Source organism: Strix aluco, chromosome 3 (genome assembly GCF_031877795.1).
Source record: "Strix aluco isolate bStrAlu1 chromosome 3, bStrAlu1.hap1, whole genome shotgun sequence".
NCBI classification, from domain to species: Eukaryota; Metazoa; Chordata; class Aves; order Strigiformes; family Strigidae; genus Strix; species Strix aluco.
In genome coordinates this window covers 40,410,082-40,430,767 of record NC_133933.1, presented here as the reverse complement: position 1 = coordinate 40,430,767, position 20,686 = coordinate 40,410,082, and the positions used below count along the sequence as shown (strand labels likewise).

General features: G+C 37.5%; 1 protein-coding gene across 5 annotated transcripts in view; it reads left to right on the top strand.

Moving 5' to 3' along the window:
• The window catches only part of BIRC6 (baculoviral IAP repeat containing 6), a 186,551-nt gene extending 166,080 nt beyond the window's left edge, over positions 1-20,471 (top strand). For all 5 annotated transcript variants that reach the window (XM_074818251.1, XM_074818249.1, XM_074818248.1 and 2 more), the window contains exons 67-74: positions 4,873-5,018; positions 5,849-5,959; positions 7,159-7,376; positions 8,036-8,197; positions 9,662-9,739; positions 14,524-14,712; positions 17,902-18,036; positions 19,085-20,471. In XM_074818251.1, coding sequence (XP_074674352.1) covers positions 4,873-5,018; positions 5,849-5,959; positions 7,159-7,376; positions 8,036-8,197; positions 9,662-9,739; positions 14,524-14,712; positions 17,902-18,036; positions 19,085-19,264 — 1,219 coding nt within the window. In that variant the 3' untranslated portion in view covers positions 19,265-20,471. The remainder of the gene's footprint in view (positions 1-4,872; positions 5,019-5,848; positions 5,960-7,158; positions 7,377-8,035; positions 8,198-9,661; positions 9,740-14,523; positions 14,713-17,901; positions 18,037-19,084) is intronic.
• The last annotated feature ends 215 nt before the right edge of the window (positions 20,472-20,686 follow it).

Genomic DNA, 20,686 nt, shown 5'->3' with positions numbered 1-20,686 from the left:
AATTCTCAGCATTTTAGTTGAACGTGTGCCAACAATATAAGTAAGTGTTGGCATGAACTTCTTAAATAGGATAATCTGCTGCCCCTTTTAGGTCACATGCCAGAACAACAACATAATTATGGGATCTACTTTCAAAGACAAAACTTTCCTTTATCTGAACAGCAGTAGTTCTTGCATGTCTACCAAATGTCATCTCCATGTTGGAGCATGAGTGTCCAATTGAATCCAGAATTTAAGGGGAACAGTTTGGGTTTGGGACTCCAATTAGCATTTGATTTCATTTACTTTCAAGGGCATAATATTCTGTTAGAAAATTGGGAAATTTCTGGATAGTGAAGAAGACATTAAGTATGAGATGATTCTCATGATTGCTTGTTGGACTGCTAGGGAGTCAAAAGCCATCACTAATGTGAGAGTGGTTGGGCTGTGTAATGGGTTGCCACTAGGGCCGAGTTTGAGACATTTGTTTGCTATGAGGGCAGAGCCCTCTGCTGCAGAGAACTGCTGCTGTATAGCAAAGCAGGCTCGGCTGAACCACCATCTGCTAGGTGAGCTTCATGGCAAATTGTTCAGTTTGGCAAAGTAAGCTGATGGCTTATTTGTGTTGTGTGCAGTATAGCAAGCCTATGTCTAAAATTCCTAATTATGCTTTCATTTCCACATCACCCTGGCCAAGCCCATGATAACTGCTTGAGGGAGGTCTGAATTCTGTCATCTTCACACTTCTATTGCTTGTCACCCTGCTACTAAGGGTCAGTCCTGCATAGTTCTGAGGTTGTCTGAATGTATCAGGCCCTGCCTATCAAATTGTTGTTATGACCTAGATGTTTCTCTGTTGCATGGGGATGCTAGGATACAACCAGGTAGGCCTGAGGCATTTTCCTTGCTATGGCTTTTCATTGTCTTCACTGTTATTTTGCAGAACTTCTATGTGAAAGGGTGTATTTTGCAAAAAAAGATTTTTCTTTATAATCGGGTCCCAAGAATTGAGGCCTAATTTGTTTTAATTTATTCTTCTTTAAAAGACAAAACAACTGTCAGTTTCTTTTGCTGCACTTTCAAGCTCATGTTGGGAGCTGCTGGTTGGCTGCAGGGAGCAGTCCTGCAGCCTTTGCTGGTTTGGAAGTCTCCAGCTGTAAATACAGTGCTCGAAGCCCCAAGGAAGGGTATGCGGAGCCATCTCAGAGGAGGTTATGAGCTTTCCCCAGTGGATGTTTGCAAAGCCACAGTCCCTGGCTTGTTTTGCCTGATTTCAGGAGATTGGTTTAAGAATCCACGAATTACTGGGAGGAATGGGCTTCTGCTTGGTACCTGTGGAAACCTACAGAAGATGGGGGACCATGAGGGCTGAGTGGTAGCATGGTTGCAAACCTACGGCAGTTTTATTCCAAGACAGTGAGCGTCAGTATAAAACTGAGCAGAATTCTGCTATAAGCACTGTCCCTGTAGTACACAGGGGCTGAATGGTTCACTGGCTTTCTTTTGTGAGTACTTTGATAAAGGTATCATTTGGTATCATCATGTTTACCTCTAAGTATCAGGCATGGGTGAGTAAGTATTAGTATTGGCTTTAAAAATTAAAGTTGCCTTGGGAGTGTATCGTTCATTATTCATTTAGCACAGCATGAAGAGAAAGCTGTCATCTTCTAACACAAGCTAAATTAATGGCTTAAATTATTAGCATGCACACTGCTGTCTCTTCTAGCAAATATATTAGTGACTGTCATCCCTTTAAATATGAGTTGACAGGATCTTGTCTGCTTTTTCTTCAATGGTTGAAAAACTGTATGGGGAAGTTTCTAAGTCTAAATTAAATATTTGGCTCCTACTCCACTCTGAAAATTGTGACGTTTGGCCTGTATTAAATAACCATTAAATTTTGCTTCACAAGCAGAATCTTGGTGGAAAGAAATGTACAGTATAATGCAGACATTTAAATGTTTTCTAAAAATAGAGAAAATACACAGCAAAATATTCATATGGTTATATATTTGACCATCGTGTATTATTTATTAATATTATTGGTTCTCATGTTTCTTTGGAATACCATTGAAAACCAGACAATTAGAGCTCAGGAGTTTGATAATGCTGTTCGTTTATCTGCATACATAAACTTATATGCAGGCTGCTAGAGTGCAGGGAAGGAGCTGGAGGATCTTACTGGCTTTATCACTTTAATTTTGGTATTTCATCTCCTCATTCATACATTTTTGGGCAAGTCTTGTAATTCCCTCTCTCAAGCTGGGACTCTACTTGTCGCTCTGAAACATTTGTCACACACAGCTTGGAGAGAGCTCGCTGCAGCTCTGAATCCAGTCAGGAGTGCAGCGACAGTACAGAAGTGGAGATGACACCAAGAAGGGAGGATGACGTTTTCTCAACTAATAATTTGGTTTGCCCATGATATACAAGCTCACAAATGGTAGAACGGTCACCAGGTTGCTTTTTCATGTACACACAAAGCAACACCATATGTTTCAGATTACACTAAGAAATAGGTTTATGGACCAAGAAAAAAATCATCTTCAGTAATGCTGTAATTCTGTCCTGAGAGTGATGTTTGCACTCCCCTGAAAATCCTGTTTCTCACCTCTGAATCTGTCAGAGCCTGTTAAAGTGTTTATTACTTCAGATCTGTACAGCAGGCCACAAGGCCACAACAGGTGTACGGACACCCTAAGTGACTTCGACCTTTGTTTAGTTGGCTGTCAGTAACTCAGTATATCTGTAGGAGGTTTTAAGCATGTGGCTAACCATTTTGTCTAATGAGGCCAACACTTTAATGTTTTTCATTCTAAGACCAAGTAGAAGGAAAAAACCTGGTGATCTAAATTGTAAAACCATGTGGAAGATGAAAGACCTACAAGATAACTGTCCTGAAAATAACTTTGTAAGAATTAATTTCACTTTCAGTACCTTCACCAATCACATTTTTATTGCTTTTTACGCACCTTTCTCTTGGTTAAGCCCACTGACATTTCATTTTAGCCAAAATTTCTCCAGGGATTTTGCAGTAAGTAGCTTAAGGATTCTACATCAACAGGAAGCAGTTCTAAATCTGTACACCTTTCTTGGGACTAGTGGCTGCTAGCATGTCTGTGATGTTAAAAGAGGTTATCACTGAGGTTTAGTTGTCTTAAATATGCATTTCTGAACCTGCTTAATAGATTATTTTAAAAATATTGGCCTGGATTTCAGCAAGGAAAAAGGCAGTGATGAGGATTTGGGGAAGTATGAATGGGAGAGGCAGCTGCTGCTTCTTTGTCTTAGACTGTTCCCCAAATGCCAAATGACACTGTTTGGCTCTGATGCTTTCCTCCTAACTCTGAGCACCTGAAAGCTCAGTATTGCTTGAAGTCAACAGCAGGCTAACATCATTTGGATTAAATCTGGAACTGGGAAAATGTACCATGCTGCAGTAATGAATTTTGTTACTAATGCACTCTAGGGATACTCTCATTTGATTAGGTACAGTATAAAGACTTTCAGTATTATTGTAATCACCTCTGCTGAATAGTTTAGAGACTCATTCTTTATGCATGATTTCAGTCTAGATTAAAATACAGAAAGGATATAGTATGGGGTAGCTGCTAAAATATGTTTGGGACATCAAAGCATTAAATTGCTTATCTTTTTTGTGTAGATAGCTTTCTGGTTTGTGCCTAGGTGTAGTAGGGGGAAAGAGAACCAGTGCTGCTTGGCTATTGAACTTGTTTGGACAAGTCCATTAAAAAGGACTTTGTCCATTTCAAAAGTGGACTTTGTCCATTAAAATGGACAAGTGCTGTTAAAACAAAAAATTTACAGAAATTGCAGTAAAATTATTTGGGGCTGTTAGCGTTAAAATCTCAGTAAGTTTTGCAGGATAATAATGTAAGTTTTACTACCTCTTAGAAGCTTTTACATATGCACATTTAGGTTACAATATTATCAAATACCATGTCTTCATTTCAACAGTTGAATATATATGCTAGTAAAGACTGGGCTGTCACAATCTAAATATTTAAATATATCTTAAATTGCTAGGCAGCTAGCTTCTATCAAAGAATGGTGTTAGTATATACTGTATTTTCACATTATTTCATTATAAAAATTAGAGGTGTTTAAATTGAAATTTTAATTTGCAATAGTGATTATAAACATCCAGTATAATACAGATGCCTTCTGTATTTGTAAGACATTTAAAATTATGTTACATTAAATAATGTTGAAATAAAAGGTTTTAACTTCTATAGCCCAGAAAAGAACTGCAGAGAGAGACAGACTTCATTTTTGACCCACTCTCTTTGTGATGCCCAGGCTGTAGTTCATAGACATGCTGTGAATTTTTACTAGAGGTTTCCTAGTGTTTTACCATTAGTGTATTTTAAATAATTGCTAGTGTATTGTGTAGTAGGGAAAAGCACTTCATTACCTATTTAGGACTTGATTTTGCATGAGGATCTGCGTGGGTGGATGAAATGCACATTCATGACATGATCTTTGTTACGTTGATTCAGTAAGCTTTCCTAATACTTTTTGAAAATGTGCAAACATAAGGTCAGCATGCAGCGTAACAGTCAAAAGTACTAAATAGTTGAAGCAGAAACTAGTATACTAGTTTCATTGGCTTTGTATTCTTATTTTTGCTCTTCATATCAGATTTACTGCTCTTTTGTCAAACCAAGACTGTATGTTCAGTATTGTCACAGCTGACTGCTATATTCAGTGATTAACCTGGAGATACATAGAGACACTCTATTTCAGAAGACTTGTTTTAATCTTGATCCTTTAATCCTTGGTATTTTTTCCTGTTGACAAATACGTTGAGTACTGTATGACTGGTTGAAAAATGTTCCCTCATGCTATATCCTATTTCTTTGCCCAAAACAGGTCTAAAAAAGACAAAGCTAAAGCAGGAGTAAAACCAGACACTTCTGATCAAGAACCAGAGGGACTGACACTCTTGGTACCAGACATCCAAAAGACTGCGGAGATAGTTTATGCTGCTACCACTAGTTTGCGCCAAGCAAACCAAGGTAAAATAGAAATACTTCTATAAATACGGTATGGTGTTTATTTGTAATACATTCATTAACAGATAAATTAGCTTAAAAGCAAGAAAAAGTACTTCCCTCCTGCCCCCAGCCACAGACTACGTTTTCAAAGGCGATTGGAACCTTGTGGTAGTCTTAGATGTTTTGACCAGGAAACAGAATCATTCAGCTAAGTTAGAGTACATGTCATGACTTTCAGCCCAATTATGCAGCACCTTTTTTTTCTTTTGCCTTGGCAGAAAACAACATACGTGACCTTTAACAGTAAAACCTTTGCTGGTAAAACTAAATCTTATGAATTAGATGAATCCTTAACCAGATGAATGCAGAACAAAAATCTAAATCGGGGATTGGACCCGCAGACATTCAAAAGACCATCTGGCTGTCTACTAAAGAAAACTAAAGATTAGGCAGCTTAATCAAGGGGGTGGATTTTAAAAAGGCGTGTATAATCAGTGCCTGATTTTGGAGTGTGTATCAAGAATACATGTGTGAGTGTCCATCCACACAAGTGTATGTCCTACTTATTATTTTAAGTTAAAAAAAAAAAAAACCAACACATTAGAAGAAATAATAAAAGAATATTCACAGCAGCAGCAGTCATGAATTATTTCTAAAATGAGATTATGAACTTTATTTACTGTGAGCCATTCAGGTAATGAAATATATGGTGCTAAGAAAAACAGATTTGTATACTGCAATTCCCAGTTTTGAGACCATAGAATTCAAGTTAAATAATCCCCAAATGCTTGCTGTACTTGTCTCAAAATTACATGGTTAACTACAAATAATCATCACATTTTCTATAACAGAAAAGAAGATGGCTGAATACTCCAAAAAGGCTGCTGTGAAGCCCAAGCCTTTATCTGTTTTACGGTCTCTTGAAGAAAAGTATGTGGCTGTCATGAAAAAGCTCCAGTTTGGTAGGTTGAGAAGTGTGAATATTTGTGTTTTAGAAATGAGATACTGAGGAAATATGTAATCTGTTGGATGGAATCCCTAATTATTTTTAAAAGTTACCAACTTTCTTATATATGTGACCACTGATACTTTTCACATATGGAAAATTATATAAATCTGTATTTTCAGGGTACCACCTTACGCACTCTTTGACCTAATAAGAAATGTTTTAAGCATACACTAGATGAATTCGAGGGACCAGATGAATTCAACAGTGGTGTTCATGTTTTCATTTCAGTAATGGTTTGTGAGTCTTTCAGTCCTCAAATTATATTGAGATGTTAGTAGATTTTTTTTTTAAGGCTCACATATGACTGTATATAGATGTCTGTTAATGTAGCTTTTATTTTTTTAAAAGGAATAGAATTCAGATCAAAATGTGTTTTTTAAAATGAAACTGTAATAAACTTCATTGTGTCATTTCACAGAGTGCAGCATGTTGCATTTGGAAAATGTGATGGGAATCGGTGCTTATTTTCACCATAAGGGAACATGTTAAAAAAAAAATCGTGAAGAACAAATACTATCTCATCCAAAAAGAGTTATAAAAGTATTGCAAAAACATGTTCTATGAGTATTTTTTGAGTTGCAGTGACAGCATTTGCAATCACATTTCTTTGCTGTTGTATTTGTAAGGGATTTTCCTCCCAAATGTTTGTGGAGCATATGCCAGGAATAGGAGGTGGGGAAGTTTGTAGCAGTAGCTTTTCACGCTGGCAGCCGTGCTGCAGATTTTGTGTAGTAAGTGACTAAAGAAAACTGGCTTCACTTTAATTTTTTATGATTCTTTAATAAGATTGCAACCACCACACAAGTACTGCTGGCACTCTGCTTCACACTGATCCCTTTATTAGTATTATTATGTATTCATAAGTATCATTATATTCCTGGTCTGGAGTAGCTGGTAGCTTTCCAAATCAGAAATGGTGTACATTTGACAAGTTGCATATGAAAGCTTGTAAATTTGCTGCAGAAATTAATTCGACCCAGGACTGTTAATGCTTTGTTTTCTGTGATCACTGTTAACTCACAAAATACATATTTTTTGCATTAGTATAATGCAAATTAAACTTTCCTGGTTTTAATACTCAGAATCTTTATCCAAGGCTAATCTATTAACTTCACTGTTTTCCTGATGCATTAAAATTTTCTTCTCTTCTAGATACATTTGAAATGGTTTCTGAAGATGATGACGGAAAATTGGTTTTTAAAGTAAATTACCACTACATGTCTCAGGTAAAAAATGCAAGTGACGCCAACAGTGCTGCCAGAGCCCGACGTCTTGCTCAAGAAGCTGTGACTCTTTCAACCTCACTGCCTCTCTCATCTTCATCCAGCGTTTTCGTACGTTGTGATGAGGAGCGGCTTGACATTATGAAGGTAAAGAAGCAAAGTTATTTTTATTTCCCTCCCTCAGCTTGGCTTATAAATGTTTAAGAAGGTGCCTTTGATCTTAAGAAAAAACAGAAGTATTCCGTGGGTATTTTAATTGCTGTCCAAACTTTAACATAAGTAGTAATGTAAATTTTAGAGTCTGCTCCTGATTTCTCAATAATTTGGCAGGGGGCAAGGAGACTTCACCTACCCCAGGACTGCTCTGTTAGCCAAGGAGGCTTCACAGAACAAGGTTCATTCTTCTTTAGCTGTTCTGACGGGAGAAGTTTAATTTATGGCCAAAGTGGTTATTTGCATATGACCATTTAAGTCGATTAAAAGCAGTAGGTATGGAGAAGTGCACTAAATATCTCTGGACCTGAAGTTTGAAGAAAAATTCTATTAACAGCATCCAATAGGGGGTAGAGTTTTAGCTCCGTCTGTTTTGCTTTCCATTTGTAATCTGGAGAAATGAACGTTAGCAGGGGGCTTCACTTACCCAGAGTATCAAAATGAACAGACTGACAGCCTGCATATGATTATGATGGCTAACAGTATTTTCTGGTAAGTAGCATGTGGAAATAAAATGCTTCATATAACCTACAAAAATCTCAACTGTGTGATGCACTTTTTGAAAACTGTCATCTTTTCTTTTACAATGGTAGGTTCTCATTACTGGTCCTGCAGACACCCCTTACGCAAATGGTTGCTTTGAATTTGATGTATACTTTCCACAAGACTATCCTAATTCCCCTCCGCTTGTGAATCTGGAAACAACTGGAGGCCACAGTGTGAGATTTAATCCAAACCTCTACAATGATGGCAAGGTAGGTCAGCTTTGTTCTTGTGTATAGATTAATAAGGAAGTGAAACAGATGAAACTTTTTTCCTTTTGCAATCAAATGGTCAGCCACTCCTGATGTACCAGAGGAAGCTGTTTGGTTAAAAGTGGTCTTCAGACTGAAATGAAGAGTGATTTAACAGTTTCAGATGAGAATGATCTCCTTTCTGAATCTGGAGATTTTTTTAAAGCCTTTATGAGCTGGATTGGACCAAAAATCAAGTAACTTTGACCTAGAAAAATGTTCTTTTCCACCTTCTTTGCTAAATTAACCAGGCAGAAGTCTATTTTGGCTAGCTGACATACCCTTTCCATGGACAAAGCACACTACTGTCAGCTGCAACTGGATGTGTTTGCCAAGTGCCTTGTGTCTTTTTTTCAATGCAAAAGTCCTTTTTCTTGAGGGAAGATAAAGATTTTCCTTAACCTCAGTATCCTTTATAAAAGAAAATGTAACTCTAAAATATTGACTTAGTGCTAGTTTTCTCAAAAGACAGTAAAGCTTTTGGAAATAGTAAAAGTTAAAACAAATAAGATTTCCCCCTTCCCTCCCATCTCCTTGGTATGTTGTGGCTCATTCTAAAAGCTCCAAAGAGCTAACAAAATGTCAAGTGCATATCAGGGAGATGCAACTTCTATTTATATTAAATATATTAATATTAAATAGCTTTTAAATATATTAATATTAAATAGCTTTTTTCCTGTGTGTAAACATTTGATCCATAGGCTAATGTTTTTCCTTTATTCCACCGTCATTTACAGGTTCCACATGCTCCCTGTTTTCACAAGCTATAATACTCCTTTCCAGTACTAGACATGGGGTTTTTTCTTAACATGGACACAGAATGTAATTCGTACTGGAAATTTTAACTCCTTTCTTCTTTGTCTAACATTAAGTCTTGGCAAATACTTGCCTCTGAATTTCTTCTGGTTATTTTGTTTCTTTGTGTTCCCTATCTTTGATTGTTTCATTTTGTGATAAGGTTCAAGAACTCCATAGACTTCCCTAAAGTCCAGATCAGTCATAAAAGTTAAGGAATATTTTGAATTCCTTGATAGTCTATGTGACAGAAACCACCTTTCACATGCTTAAGCAGAATGATTGTCTTTAAAAACCACAACAATAAGTGTTAGAACAGTATTTAAAGATGAAAGTAAAGAATCAAACAGTATTCATCATTTATTTATTTTTGAGCCACTAGAATCTGGGTTTTCCATGAAGAAAAGTAATCTACCTTGCCTTGTTCATTTATTAACATGCTGTTCTTGCTTATCCACATTATTTTTATCTGCTTTCATTTCCAATCAGTTTCATAGGAAACAAATATGTCTTTTAAATGCAGTTATATAAAAGTTTGTCAGAAAAAAATTAAATGCTAACATTCTGTTCTGCCCAAGCAGAACAATTTTATCATATTTGTCTGTGATATTAATAATGTCACCTTTTCAGGTGTGTTTAAGCATACTTAACACATGGCATGGGAGGCCAGAAGAGAAATGGAATCCCCAAACATCAAGTTTTTTGCAGGTGAGCATTTCTTCTTTCTCTTCAGTATATGTCATTTAGGAGTAGTAATTGGTCGGTCAGTCCTAAGGATTCTTTTTCTAGTGCTTTTAAACAAGAATTTTCTTCCTCAAGCATAAATAAGACAAAAGTCCTGAAAACATCCTTGGAACACTAGAAAAGAAACACTGTAGAGTAGACAAGTTCTTCAAAGTGTTCTTTCCAACCAATATTTCTATTTGCCTTGTCTTGAAGAATGGCAGTTCATGTGTGCAGCTTATTCCTGCACTGCCTGGACTTTGCTTGGATGATTTCAAATATTTTATTTAAAAAAAAAAAAAAAGACTGGAGGATGGCATCACCTTCTGGAACTCACATAATGTCTCTATCACAAGCTATTTATGGTGAAGACAAAGGAGGCTCCATGTTGTGAAAGCAAAGTACGCTAGTGCGAAGTGTAAAGGTACTCCTCCAGAGTCTGCAAGTAAGCTGAATAGAGGAATAAAGCTGGAGGGAGTTTAAGTGTAGGATTACTGTGTTCAGTAACAATTAGTGTTAAATTAAACTGGAATTTATTGGGACATACAGTCATTATAATTTTCAGCTTTACGTCATAGAAACACACTGACTAATAAGCACATACATTAAGTAAAAGTAAAGCTTGCAGTGCCTTATTTCCTATGGCACTTCCTGAATTTATTCCTTCCTTGGAGTAATTAATACATAGCACAAGGTATATTTTCCATTCCAAATCCTAAAAGACTACAGTTTCTGTTTCAGCATAGTAGAATTACAACCCTGGCCTTACAGCAGAATAGATTTCAGTTTGTTCGGGAATTGGGCTTGGAGAGCTGGTTGATCAGTCTCCTAGAAGGTCAAGAACGGTCTGTTCCAGTGTGTGAAAGTCAAGTAAGAGTGGCAGAAAGCCAGCATGGATAAACAAGGAAATCCTGCCTAAGCTCAACTGCAAAAAGAAAGTACACAACAGGTAGAAGGAGGGGATGGGCTACTTGTGAGAAATAAAAAGATATCAGCCAAACATATTCAGGAGAGAAATCAGGAAAACCAAAGCTCAGCTGGTGTTGAAAATGGCGAGGGATATAAAGAGCAGCAAGAAGGGCTTCTTATAAGTATGTTGGCAGTAAAAGAACACATTTTCCTTAGGCCTTCCTGCTGCTCAGTGGGGCAGCGAACCTACTGACAAGGACATAGAAAAGGCAGAGGTCATCTCTGCCTCACTCATTAGGGGTAAGGTTTGACTTCCCATGTCCCTGAGCCCTCACTCGGAAGGTCTGTGACAATGTGGAATTGCCCATAGCAGAGGAAACGGTATTCAAGCAGATTGGACCCACATGTTTGTGGAGCCAAACTTCATGCATCGGAGGTGCCAAGGGAGCCAGCTGATGTCACTGCAAAGCCACTAGCTCTTGTCTTTGAAAGGTCAGAAGACTCAAGGGAGTTTCCTGGCCACTCTTACATGCAGCTTCAGGACGGGCAAGAAGGAGGATCTGGGGAGCTGCAAGCTGGTCAGCAACAGCCGAGTCCTTGGGAAGATTATGGAGCAGATCCTCCTGGAAGCTATCTTCAAGTACATGAAAGACAAGAAAGTGAATGAGCACAGGCAATGTGGATTTACTGGGGGCAAGCAGCGCCTAACCTGCTTGCAGGGAGAGCAGTGGATGTAGCTTACTTGGACTTCAGCAAGACCTCTGCCTTCTCCCTTAGTACCTCTGTAGCCAAACTGGTGAGATGTGCATTATAAGTGGGCAGAAAAGTGGCTGGACCAATGGCAAAGAGATCTTACTGCTGTCTTCAGTACCTAAATGGGGAAGGTACAGCAAAGATGGAGCCAGACACCTCTTCGAGATGCAGAGCACTAGGACAAGTACCAATTGACACAGGATGAGACACAGGAAATTTTGATTAAATATTAGGAAAAACTTTTTCACTTTGAGTGTGATCAAACACTGGGACAGGTGTCCAAGAGAGATTGTGGAATTTCCATGCTTGGAGATATTAATGTTCCCTCTCCCTTCATGGGTCAATTACAATTTGGAGATCTAAGTTGTGGTTCCTTACATAGTGTAACTCTCCCGAGATGATACTTAAGAGATGAACTGAAATTCTGGATTGTAACTATAAAATCAGTGTAGAAAGGTGCAAGTATTAGGAAGTCTTATTTTAACTAAAGTCCTTTTTCTTAGATTAAAATGTTAGGTTTGGTTGTTAGAATTCTCTTGCAGCATTTAAGTTTCAAATTTAAAAGTTTTTTAGGGTTTCATTTTGAAAATGGTAAGAAAGCTGTTGGAAAAAGTCCCATGTCCCCCCCTCCATTCTGGGAGAAAAACACTTTTATAGCTATTAAATGGGAAACAGCTGTAGGACTAAATAAATTGCTTGGAAAGAATTAAGCACTACATGTTTTTTCTGGCACAGAGATTAAACTATTGTCAGACCACCCAAAATACTTCAGAAATTCTGTAACCCAAATGAAACTGGAAGATCAGTGTAGAGTTTCTCATTCATTCCAATTATAATTCAAAGTAACAAGTGGTTATTACAGCCAAGAAAGTACAGTGCTGCATAGTGTAAAATTTCTCTACCATAGCTATTAAAAAAAAAAAAGTATCTAAAATAAAAAATTAAAAAAAGCAAAACTCAACTACTTCCAGACACATGTAAAGGCCACAGGTCACCAAAACACCTTAGGTACCTGAAGCCTTGGACCTGAAGTACTGTACTTTGGCTTAGCATATTTGTGTTAATATTTGGCCTTTTTTAGTGTCATAAGTGACCATTTGCTTGCTGGAACCTGATTTGTGAGGCACATTCTTTATCTTTTAATATATTTAACCATATTTTAATTTGCAAGTGTAACACAAAATAGCCATTGCTGCTTCTAGTTGACTGCATGGCAGGCACAGGGGGACAATGTGATGGTGCCTGTGATACCATGTAACAGCAGCTGGCTGGAGCACCTGCCTGAGAAACAGAAAAGCTTATTTCCCTTCTCAGCCCAACGGGTGATGCTAGTTCACATTTCCCACTGCACAGCCCTGTCCATCAGGATAAAGGCTTAGCTGCTCTAGATTGCCCTCCTGTGCTATGGTTAAAGCACAGCAACTACACCACTACAAACGGAAAGTGTTGTGACACCAAAAAGATAAGGGTGTGTTTCTCTGAGGTGATGGTGGGACTGAGATTAATGTGGGTCATTCAGCTGATTCTTGGGCTGTGGCTTTGATAGGAGTTGCTGGTTTGGCATTGCGTCTATGGAGTGAGTACACATCACAGAGAGTACGGAAGGTGGGAATGCTTTTGTGCTGGCTTTGCTACAAGAGAAACTCTGAGAGAATGCTACACTTAAGCACAGAGCACAACTAACTAGTTGTTGGGGCACTGTCCTGTGAAAGAACCAAAGTCTTGAACTGTCGCTGACACGGTATCTTATCTGATGTAAGCGGTACGTTCTGCATGGTCCACGATAAAGAAGGACTGTTGTCTTCCATATCCAAACTCACAAACTGGGCTCTTAAGTTAGGGAATGGCTTCAAGCTTTAAATTGTATGTAGGCTGGGAGGAGAGTCAGTTGCAGAAACAGCTGCCTTAACATTTTTAATCTACTGCAGTGGATGTCTTGCACCTAAGTATGTCAGGTGCTGGAAATGCCATTCTTCAGCATGTAGCATATCATCAGTTTTAAAATACTCGAGGAAATGTAGGTGTTCAAATCACCTTTTTTGAATTCTTTACAGTTCTGGAACTAGGTTTGTGTCACAGAGCTCTGTAATCCCTAAAATTCTTGCTGGACTTGGTCCAGATAAGAAAAACCTATCCTTCATTTAATTTTTTTTTTTTTTAAAAAAGTCAACTGTGTCTTTCTAGCTGTATAACATTTTTGCATGTAACATAATTTTGATTAAGTACAACAACAAGTTGCAGGGATGAACATTGTAATACTGGAAAAATTAGCCAGTCATCAAATCATGAATATGCAATAGATATACATTTGGATTCCTAAGTGCCCTATATATCTATCTATTTATTTGTTTTATATTAGGAGTATTTGGGTATATACTTAGATACCTTGTACGTATGTAGCATCTATTCCCACATGTATTTGATAATAAAATTGAAAGTGGGAAAATTGTCATTTCCTTGTCACTGAATAGTTGGTGCCTGGTTAATAGAGTACTGAAAATACTTTCTTTCCTATCTCAAGAGAAGTACTGAGGTTTTGTTTTAATGGCATATGACACAGAATGTTAAATGTAAAATCTGAAACTAAAGGGCTAAAAACATACCTAAATCAATTTAATGCCTTTGAAAGAAAAAATGGGAGAGCATGTATACCAAGCTTAACTTCAGTGGTTCTCATTTCACCTGCCTTGTTCCTTTTCCATCTAGTTCAGAATTAGAAGAATTAGTAAGCTCAACCACAGGCAAAGTTCAAGAATTGTTGGCTGAGAACTTGACAAATACGCTTTCTTTCACAAAAGGGTACAACAAGACATCTTTTCCTTTAAGCATTTTCTTTTACTTATATTTGTATTTTTGTTATTTTTTAACTTATATTTGTCATTTTCTCGGTGTTTGAGCTAAGTACACAGTCGAGGGACTTAATGTTTTTTGTGTGTAGTAACAGTTTTGCTTTGAAAGCATGCGCATTCCCTACTCGCACGTAGCCTGTATTACAAATGACAGTACTTTGCCATTAAAGTGGTTTTGTATATAAGTGAGCAAACTATGTATATTTGTAAAAACGGGTGGATGGCACAATTTTAATATTTAGTTTCTTCTCTTAACAGGTGTTAGTGTCTGTCCAATCCCTAATACTGGTAGCAGAACCATATTTCAATGAACCGGGTTATGAACGATCAAGAGGTACTCCGAGTGGTACCCAGAGCTCCAGGGAGTATGATGGAAATATACGACAGGCAACAGTCAAGTGGGCAATGCTTGAACAAATCAGAAATCCATCGCCATGTTTTAAGGAGGTAGGTTTTGTGAAACACAGTAAATATCATGTTTATTGATCTTGTTCGAGTATTAAGAACAATGCAAATATTTGGAAACATCATGCATGAGATGTCCCTTTTAGCTGCCTCTGTATTCCCTGGGGCAGCTGACTCTAGAGACTGAAGTGAATAAGGATGCATCTGGCTTCACAGATTCTTTTCTGGGAAGGAAGAATGCACACAAATTGAGAGTGACCTGTAAGGAGGCTTGGTGCACAGTTTGATAAAACATGGTTCATACAGCTTGGCTCGTTCTCCATGCCAGGTGGTACCTTTTACATTTCATATGAAAACTGTTGATCGGCCCAACAAAGGGCACTCGGTGTTTGTTAGTCAGCACAGCTAACAGGAAGTATTTTTCCAAGAAACATGAATTTGAAGCAAGTATTAGGAAGCACTTTGGATACACCAAAACAATGCAAACTGGAAAAATACTTTAAAACAAATACCAACCTGAATGTTATTTATGGAAGGATCCACAAAGTATCTGTGCTAAACTAGAAATCTGTGCCCTTGAAAACAACTGTCTTGATGCTGATAAAAGTAATACTCATCTTCATGCATTCACCCTGTCTTAAAAAATTTATTTGAAAGAAATCAAGTTTGTTTACGTTCCTGAAAATAGACTAACTCACCCATAGCATCATCAAATAATTTAGTTGTTAGGGACTTCTCTCAGCGTCTCTAGTCCAACTCCTTTCTCAAAGTCAATTAGATCTCAGGGACTTGAACATGTATGGCAAAGGATTCAAGGAAAAGAGAGTCAAAGATACACCAAGTAAGAGAATCTGTATGAACATGAATGCAAAATGGTTGGTCAAACATGAGTCATCTCATGGTACTACCAGAAAATACTTGGGGAGAAAACCACATTTTACTCTGAACTACTAAAACTGTTGACACTTCTAAATTGAAGTGTGGAACCATCTTGTAGCATCACCTGTGCTTTCAATTGTCTGTAGACTAAAATACTGAAAAAGCATAATTATTTTAGGATTATGCACATTGCTAAGTGTGGCATCCAAGTGAGAGTGTAGTCTCCCAACCTCTCCTTGCTGTCTGTAAAAACATCCTTCAGAATGCAAAAGCCTTTTTCCATTAACATTACTGTGTTCTGTGGAATGAGAAACCATAGACACTCTACCTGCATGAACAGGAGTTAAATGTGGTGTGTAGCTAGGACCAAGTTAAGCTAAGCCACATGTAAATGAAAAGTAGCATTAAGAGATAGATACCTCTGCAAACTGCTATCTTGAACATTTGAAACTCCCTTCTGTTAACCTGTGAACAGACAAGAGTTTTTCTGCACGGAGGAGAACTGACCAACCCTTAAAAGCTTTGCATCCAAAGTGGTTTGTTACAATTTAGGTAACTGCAGTTTTCCTCATTTCCCAATATACAGTTTTCTATGTTTCTCTGTGTTGAGGTCTTTAGGACAGTATGAGGAAGATAGCCTGCTTCTGTAAGGAGAAGTTTGAGGCTAAGATAGCTTGCTTTTCTGTTAAAAATACAATCATACTAGCTTAAGCTTGGGGTCCTACCCAGTAGCTTATCAACTTGTGCAGCATGAGAACTCCCCTTCTATGTCTGTGAATACATATTCCCTACCATTATGTAAAGTGGCATGTATCTTTGTTTGCATATCAAAAAATGGAAATTATGCCCTGGAAAGCATTGCATTTTTCTCTGATGCAACAGCTAAGTTTTGGAAGAACGCTGGAATACATCTGGGGCCCCGTCTAAATGAAAATACATCTCTAGTATAGATTATCTGAGCACTTCTCTGAGAGACTAGCTTGTTGTTCAGACCTCAGGGTTTTTTGTAGGGTTGTGTTAAGAACTTTAACAATGATGATCATTCAGTAACATAAATGCAAAGGCCCCCTGAAAACTGAGGTCTCAGAAAGAACATACATCCTTCAGCTCCTAAGATCTTGTGTCTTCACAAACCTGAAGTGTCTTCCCTTCAGTGTCTGAGACAGGTAGGCTCAGGAGATCTAAACTGCCAGTCTTTGGGAGTTTTTCCAAGCTCCACTATGGACATAAGGAATGCATCCAGAACTGAAGTCAATTACGCTTTCAATATGCAGTTTTTCTTTAGACAAGATAGCTATATTCTGTAACCTCTAGGGGGAAAGATGATTTTTGTCAATTATGTTGCACTATTGCCAAGAACTCTCTGGGCTCAGTAAAATTTCTTTGATTTTATTGTTTCTTTCACCAGGCAGAGTGTTAGAAAACTCTTTAAGACAAAGCCAACACCAAGTGGCATTTCACAACTTTGTCTGAGGGTTGATTGGTTGTTTGTTTTAAACTCAAATCTGTACAGAAATACCAAAATTACTACGCAAATACTGATTCCCACCCAAACTGTGGGCAGCTCAACTACTATTGCTTGAGAATTCCAGTGTCCCCAGAGGTGCTGTCTCTGCCTAGGGCATGTAACTGTGGTTGCAACCTCTTCCACAGCAGCTGGTATGATCCTCCTCTGTGCAGAAGCACGTTATTTTCCTGTGCTCATACTGTGGACACTTTCTGCTTCTCTGTTTTCTGTTCAGGCAGCAAGTGGGTTAGTGACCAGGGAAGAAAGACTTGGTGCTAGTACTTCCTGCCTATGCTTCTTTCATAAAATAAGACTGTGAAAACAACAATAAAAGCCTCAACATTGTATCTGTGTAACCCTGCTCCTATGCAAACATGAACATCCATATATACCTAGTACCTGCATAGCAAGAACATGTGAAGAATGTGTCTAACCTTCTATTACTTTTTCTTTTCCCTGGTGTGATACTGTGTTTCTGGCACTTATTTACCCTTCACCCAGGTAACAAGTGAATGCTGAAATGGCAGGCTGCACATAAATAGGAGGTTCATCCAGACTGGGAGGGATGTCCAGGCCAACCACCTCCTCAAAACCAGATCAGATTAATTCAGACCAGGTTCCTCAGGGCTTTTTACAATTGGGCCTTGGAAGCCTCCAGGGACAGAAATTCCACAATTTATCTGCAGTCTAGTTCAATGCTGAATTATCCTTGTACTGATTTTTTTTTTTTTTTTTGCTTATATCCAGTTGGACTCATAGGGGTCTTGCAGATTTTGTATTGTTAAGGCATATGGTTCTTAGAAAACAATGAACGTTGTTCTTTCATTTGGAATGTTTTCTTGCAGGTCATTCACAAACATTTTTACTTGAAAAGAGTGGAGATCATGGCTCAGTGTGAGGAGTGGATAGCAGACATACAGCAGTACAGCAGTGACAAACGGGTAGGCAGGACTATGTCCCATCATGCAGCAGCTCTGAAGGTAAGACTTGCTTTTGTAATTTTGTGTTCTTTAATCCAAACATGACAAATGGAAATGAAATTGCTCAGCAGCTGAGTTTTGTAATAACAATATTAGAAAACCCCAGCAACTTTAAAACATGTAAACAAACCAAAGTCTCTGAACTGTCAGGAGGTAAAGTGTATGTTCACTCCACTTCCTCAGGATTTTTTTTTCTACAAGTTACGATTTTCCTTTAGTGCCTGTCCTGTCTATTTTTCTATAAATACTTATGTAAGACAGAGTTTATTTTGTTCTCTCTAAGGGTGGGTGGGAGTTTATGATAAAGTTGTACTACAACCCATTCCTTGCCAGAAAACAAGCTTGTTTGAATAGACAAGCACAGTTACTAAACTGTGGTCCATTACAATTAGTTTTACCCTGTGCTAACTTTTATCAACAGCTACAACCACTATAAAGGTTTGCTTCCTTCCTAACCAAGTACTATCATTTGTGTATTTTGTGTCCACACAGACAACAGACCTATATAATTATTATTTTTTTTCTTCCCCTGAAGAGCAAAACAAATTTTTTTAAAGCTTTCTTTTTGTACTGCTAGACTTGTATTCTTTCAATGTGACTGGTCTTCAAAAATGAAATTACTGTTAGTTACTATGATCAGTATACAAATCTCTGTGTCTCTGTAACAGATCTCGTCCTGAATTCTTTAGAAATTTACATTTTGACTGTATGACCTGCCTAGTCCACGCCAGTTTCTGCTGTTATCACAGAACACAGATATGACTTGACTGCAAGACAAATAGCGTAGCACTTACATCAGTGCACTTGTTTGCTGCAGTTCTGTTTAGTAACTTTAATTTGTCCCTAACAGCACTTTCTAATTATTCTGTCACAACCAGGAAAGTACCAATCCTTAATCACAGGGGAAAAGTTTATCCAGTCATTGAAACAGTACATTTAAACCTTTTCTACTTACTCTTTTTTTTTTTTTTTTTTGCTTTATGTTGTCTAACATTATGAAAAGTATTGTTTTAACCGTGGTCTTCCACGCTTCTTTTTGTATGTTCAGCGTCATACAGCTCAGTTGCGGGAAGAACTTCTAAAACTTCCCTGTCCTGAAGGATTGGATCCAGACACTGACGACTCCACAGAAAAATGCAGTGCCACAGCAAGTTCAGAAGAGACTATGTTGCACGAACAGGTTAAACCCAGCAGCAGTAAAGATATCCCCAGTGATTTCAAGTTATGAGTTGCATTGACATGGACTTTCTAGACACAAAGGCTTTGAAGCACAAGCCAAATATGTCAATATTTGTATGTAAGAAGCTAATTATGTAATAGGTAATAAAATTGAAACTATACTATGCCCTTAAGGATATACAGTTTAATTCAAGATGATCTTTTATTTACCTGTACAAGAGTGTAAACTTTTTTGTGCTTTTATTTTTCAATTGTGAGAACCACTGATTGGTATGTTTAAAAAGTTATGTATACAAGAAATGGATAAATCACTGATATATAAGGGAAACTACCTTAGGAAAGAATGTTTACTGAATGTTTATTATTTTTTTTTACTTGTAGAGTGAGGGCGGTTGTAACAAAGAATATATATTGGTCATTCTTACAGCTACTATTTAAAGTCAGAAAATTTTCACTGAATTTGATAGATTTTCCGTTTGGCCATATATTCATGCTCATATTTGATTCTAAAGAAAACCTCCTGTATACTTCAATAAACGTTAAATGGACATGATCCCTCTTTTATGATTTACTGGTACATTTTTTAAATAAACTGCCATAAAATACGTTCTAGCTGAAGACTTGCACTTGTATGACTGAATTCATTACAGTCAACATATTTAATTTTATGCTTACTAATTCTAAAATGCAGATGAAATAAATGCGTATGGTTTTACCTCATGCCAAAATTTGGATTTCTGAATTCATCTTTTGTTTGGCTATTTTATGCAAACTAACAGTATTCTAAATTTCTTAAGGGCTATTCTGGAACAAAGTCTTTTCTCTGTTGAAATGTCTGATTTTTACATAATCAGCTGTATGCTTAAGTACTGACAGGGACTAACGACGTGCCACGCAGGACTCTAACATTCTGTAGTTCCTACTGTATAGACTTACTTCCAATTTTATACTTGCAACCACAGATCCCTGACTAAAGAGTAAGGGATTTGCTTGATTTAATAATCAAGTCTTGCTTTTAACATAACATGCATTACTATCACTGTTCTTAATTTTTGAGCAGTCCTCGAAGGACTAAAAATTTATTACTGGTATTACCTCAGACTAATGATCTGTTGTATTATAAATACTATAAATCAGGCAAAACCGAAACTTTTTTGTTTTCTATTTGTTCTTTGTTTATAAGTATCACGCTGGAATTTTTTCACTTTTTGTTTTACAATGTATTATTTCTAATCATTAAAAATGGCACCAACTGAGGTTGTGTTCTTATGCTGATGGTTAACAGACTTTGATAGTTCTGACCAAAGTACAATTTTTCTGTTCTGCTGATATGTTGTGTTAATCCAAGGCCTGTCCTGATTGTACATACCTCTCAAAATGCCTACTTAGGCACGTCTTGTGTTACTTCTGGGGATCCTTAATCAAAAAACAAAACAAGCAGCTCTGTGCCAGAGCTGCTGGTAAATACACG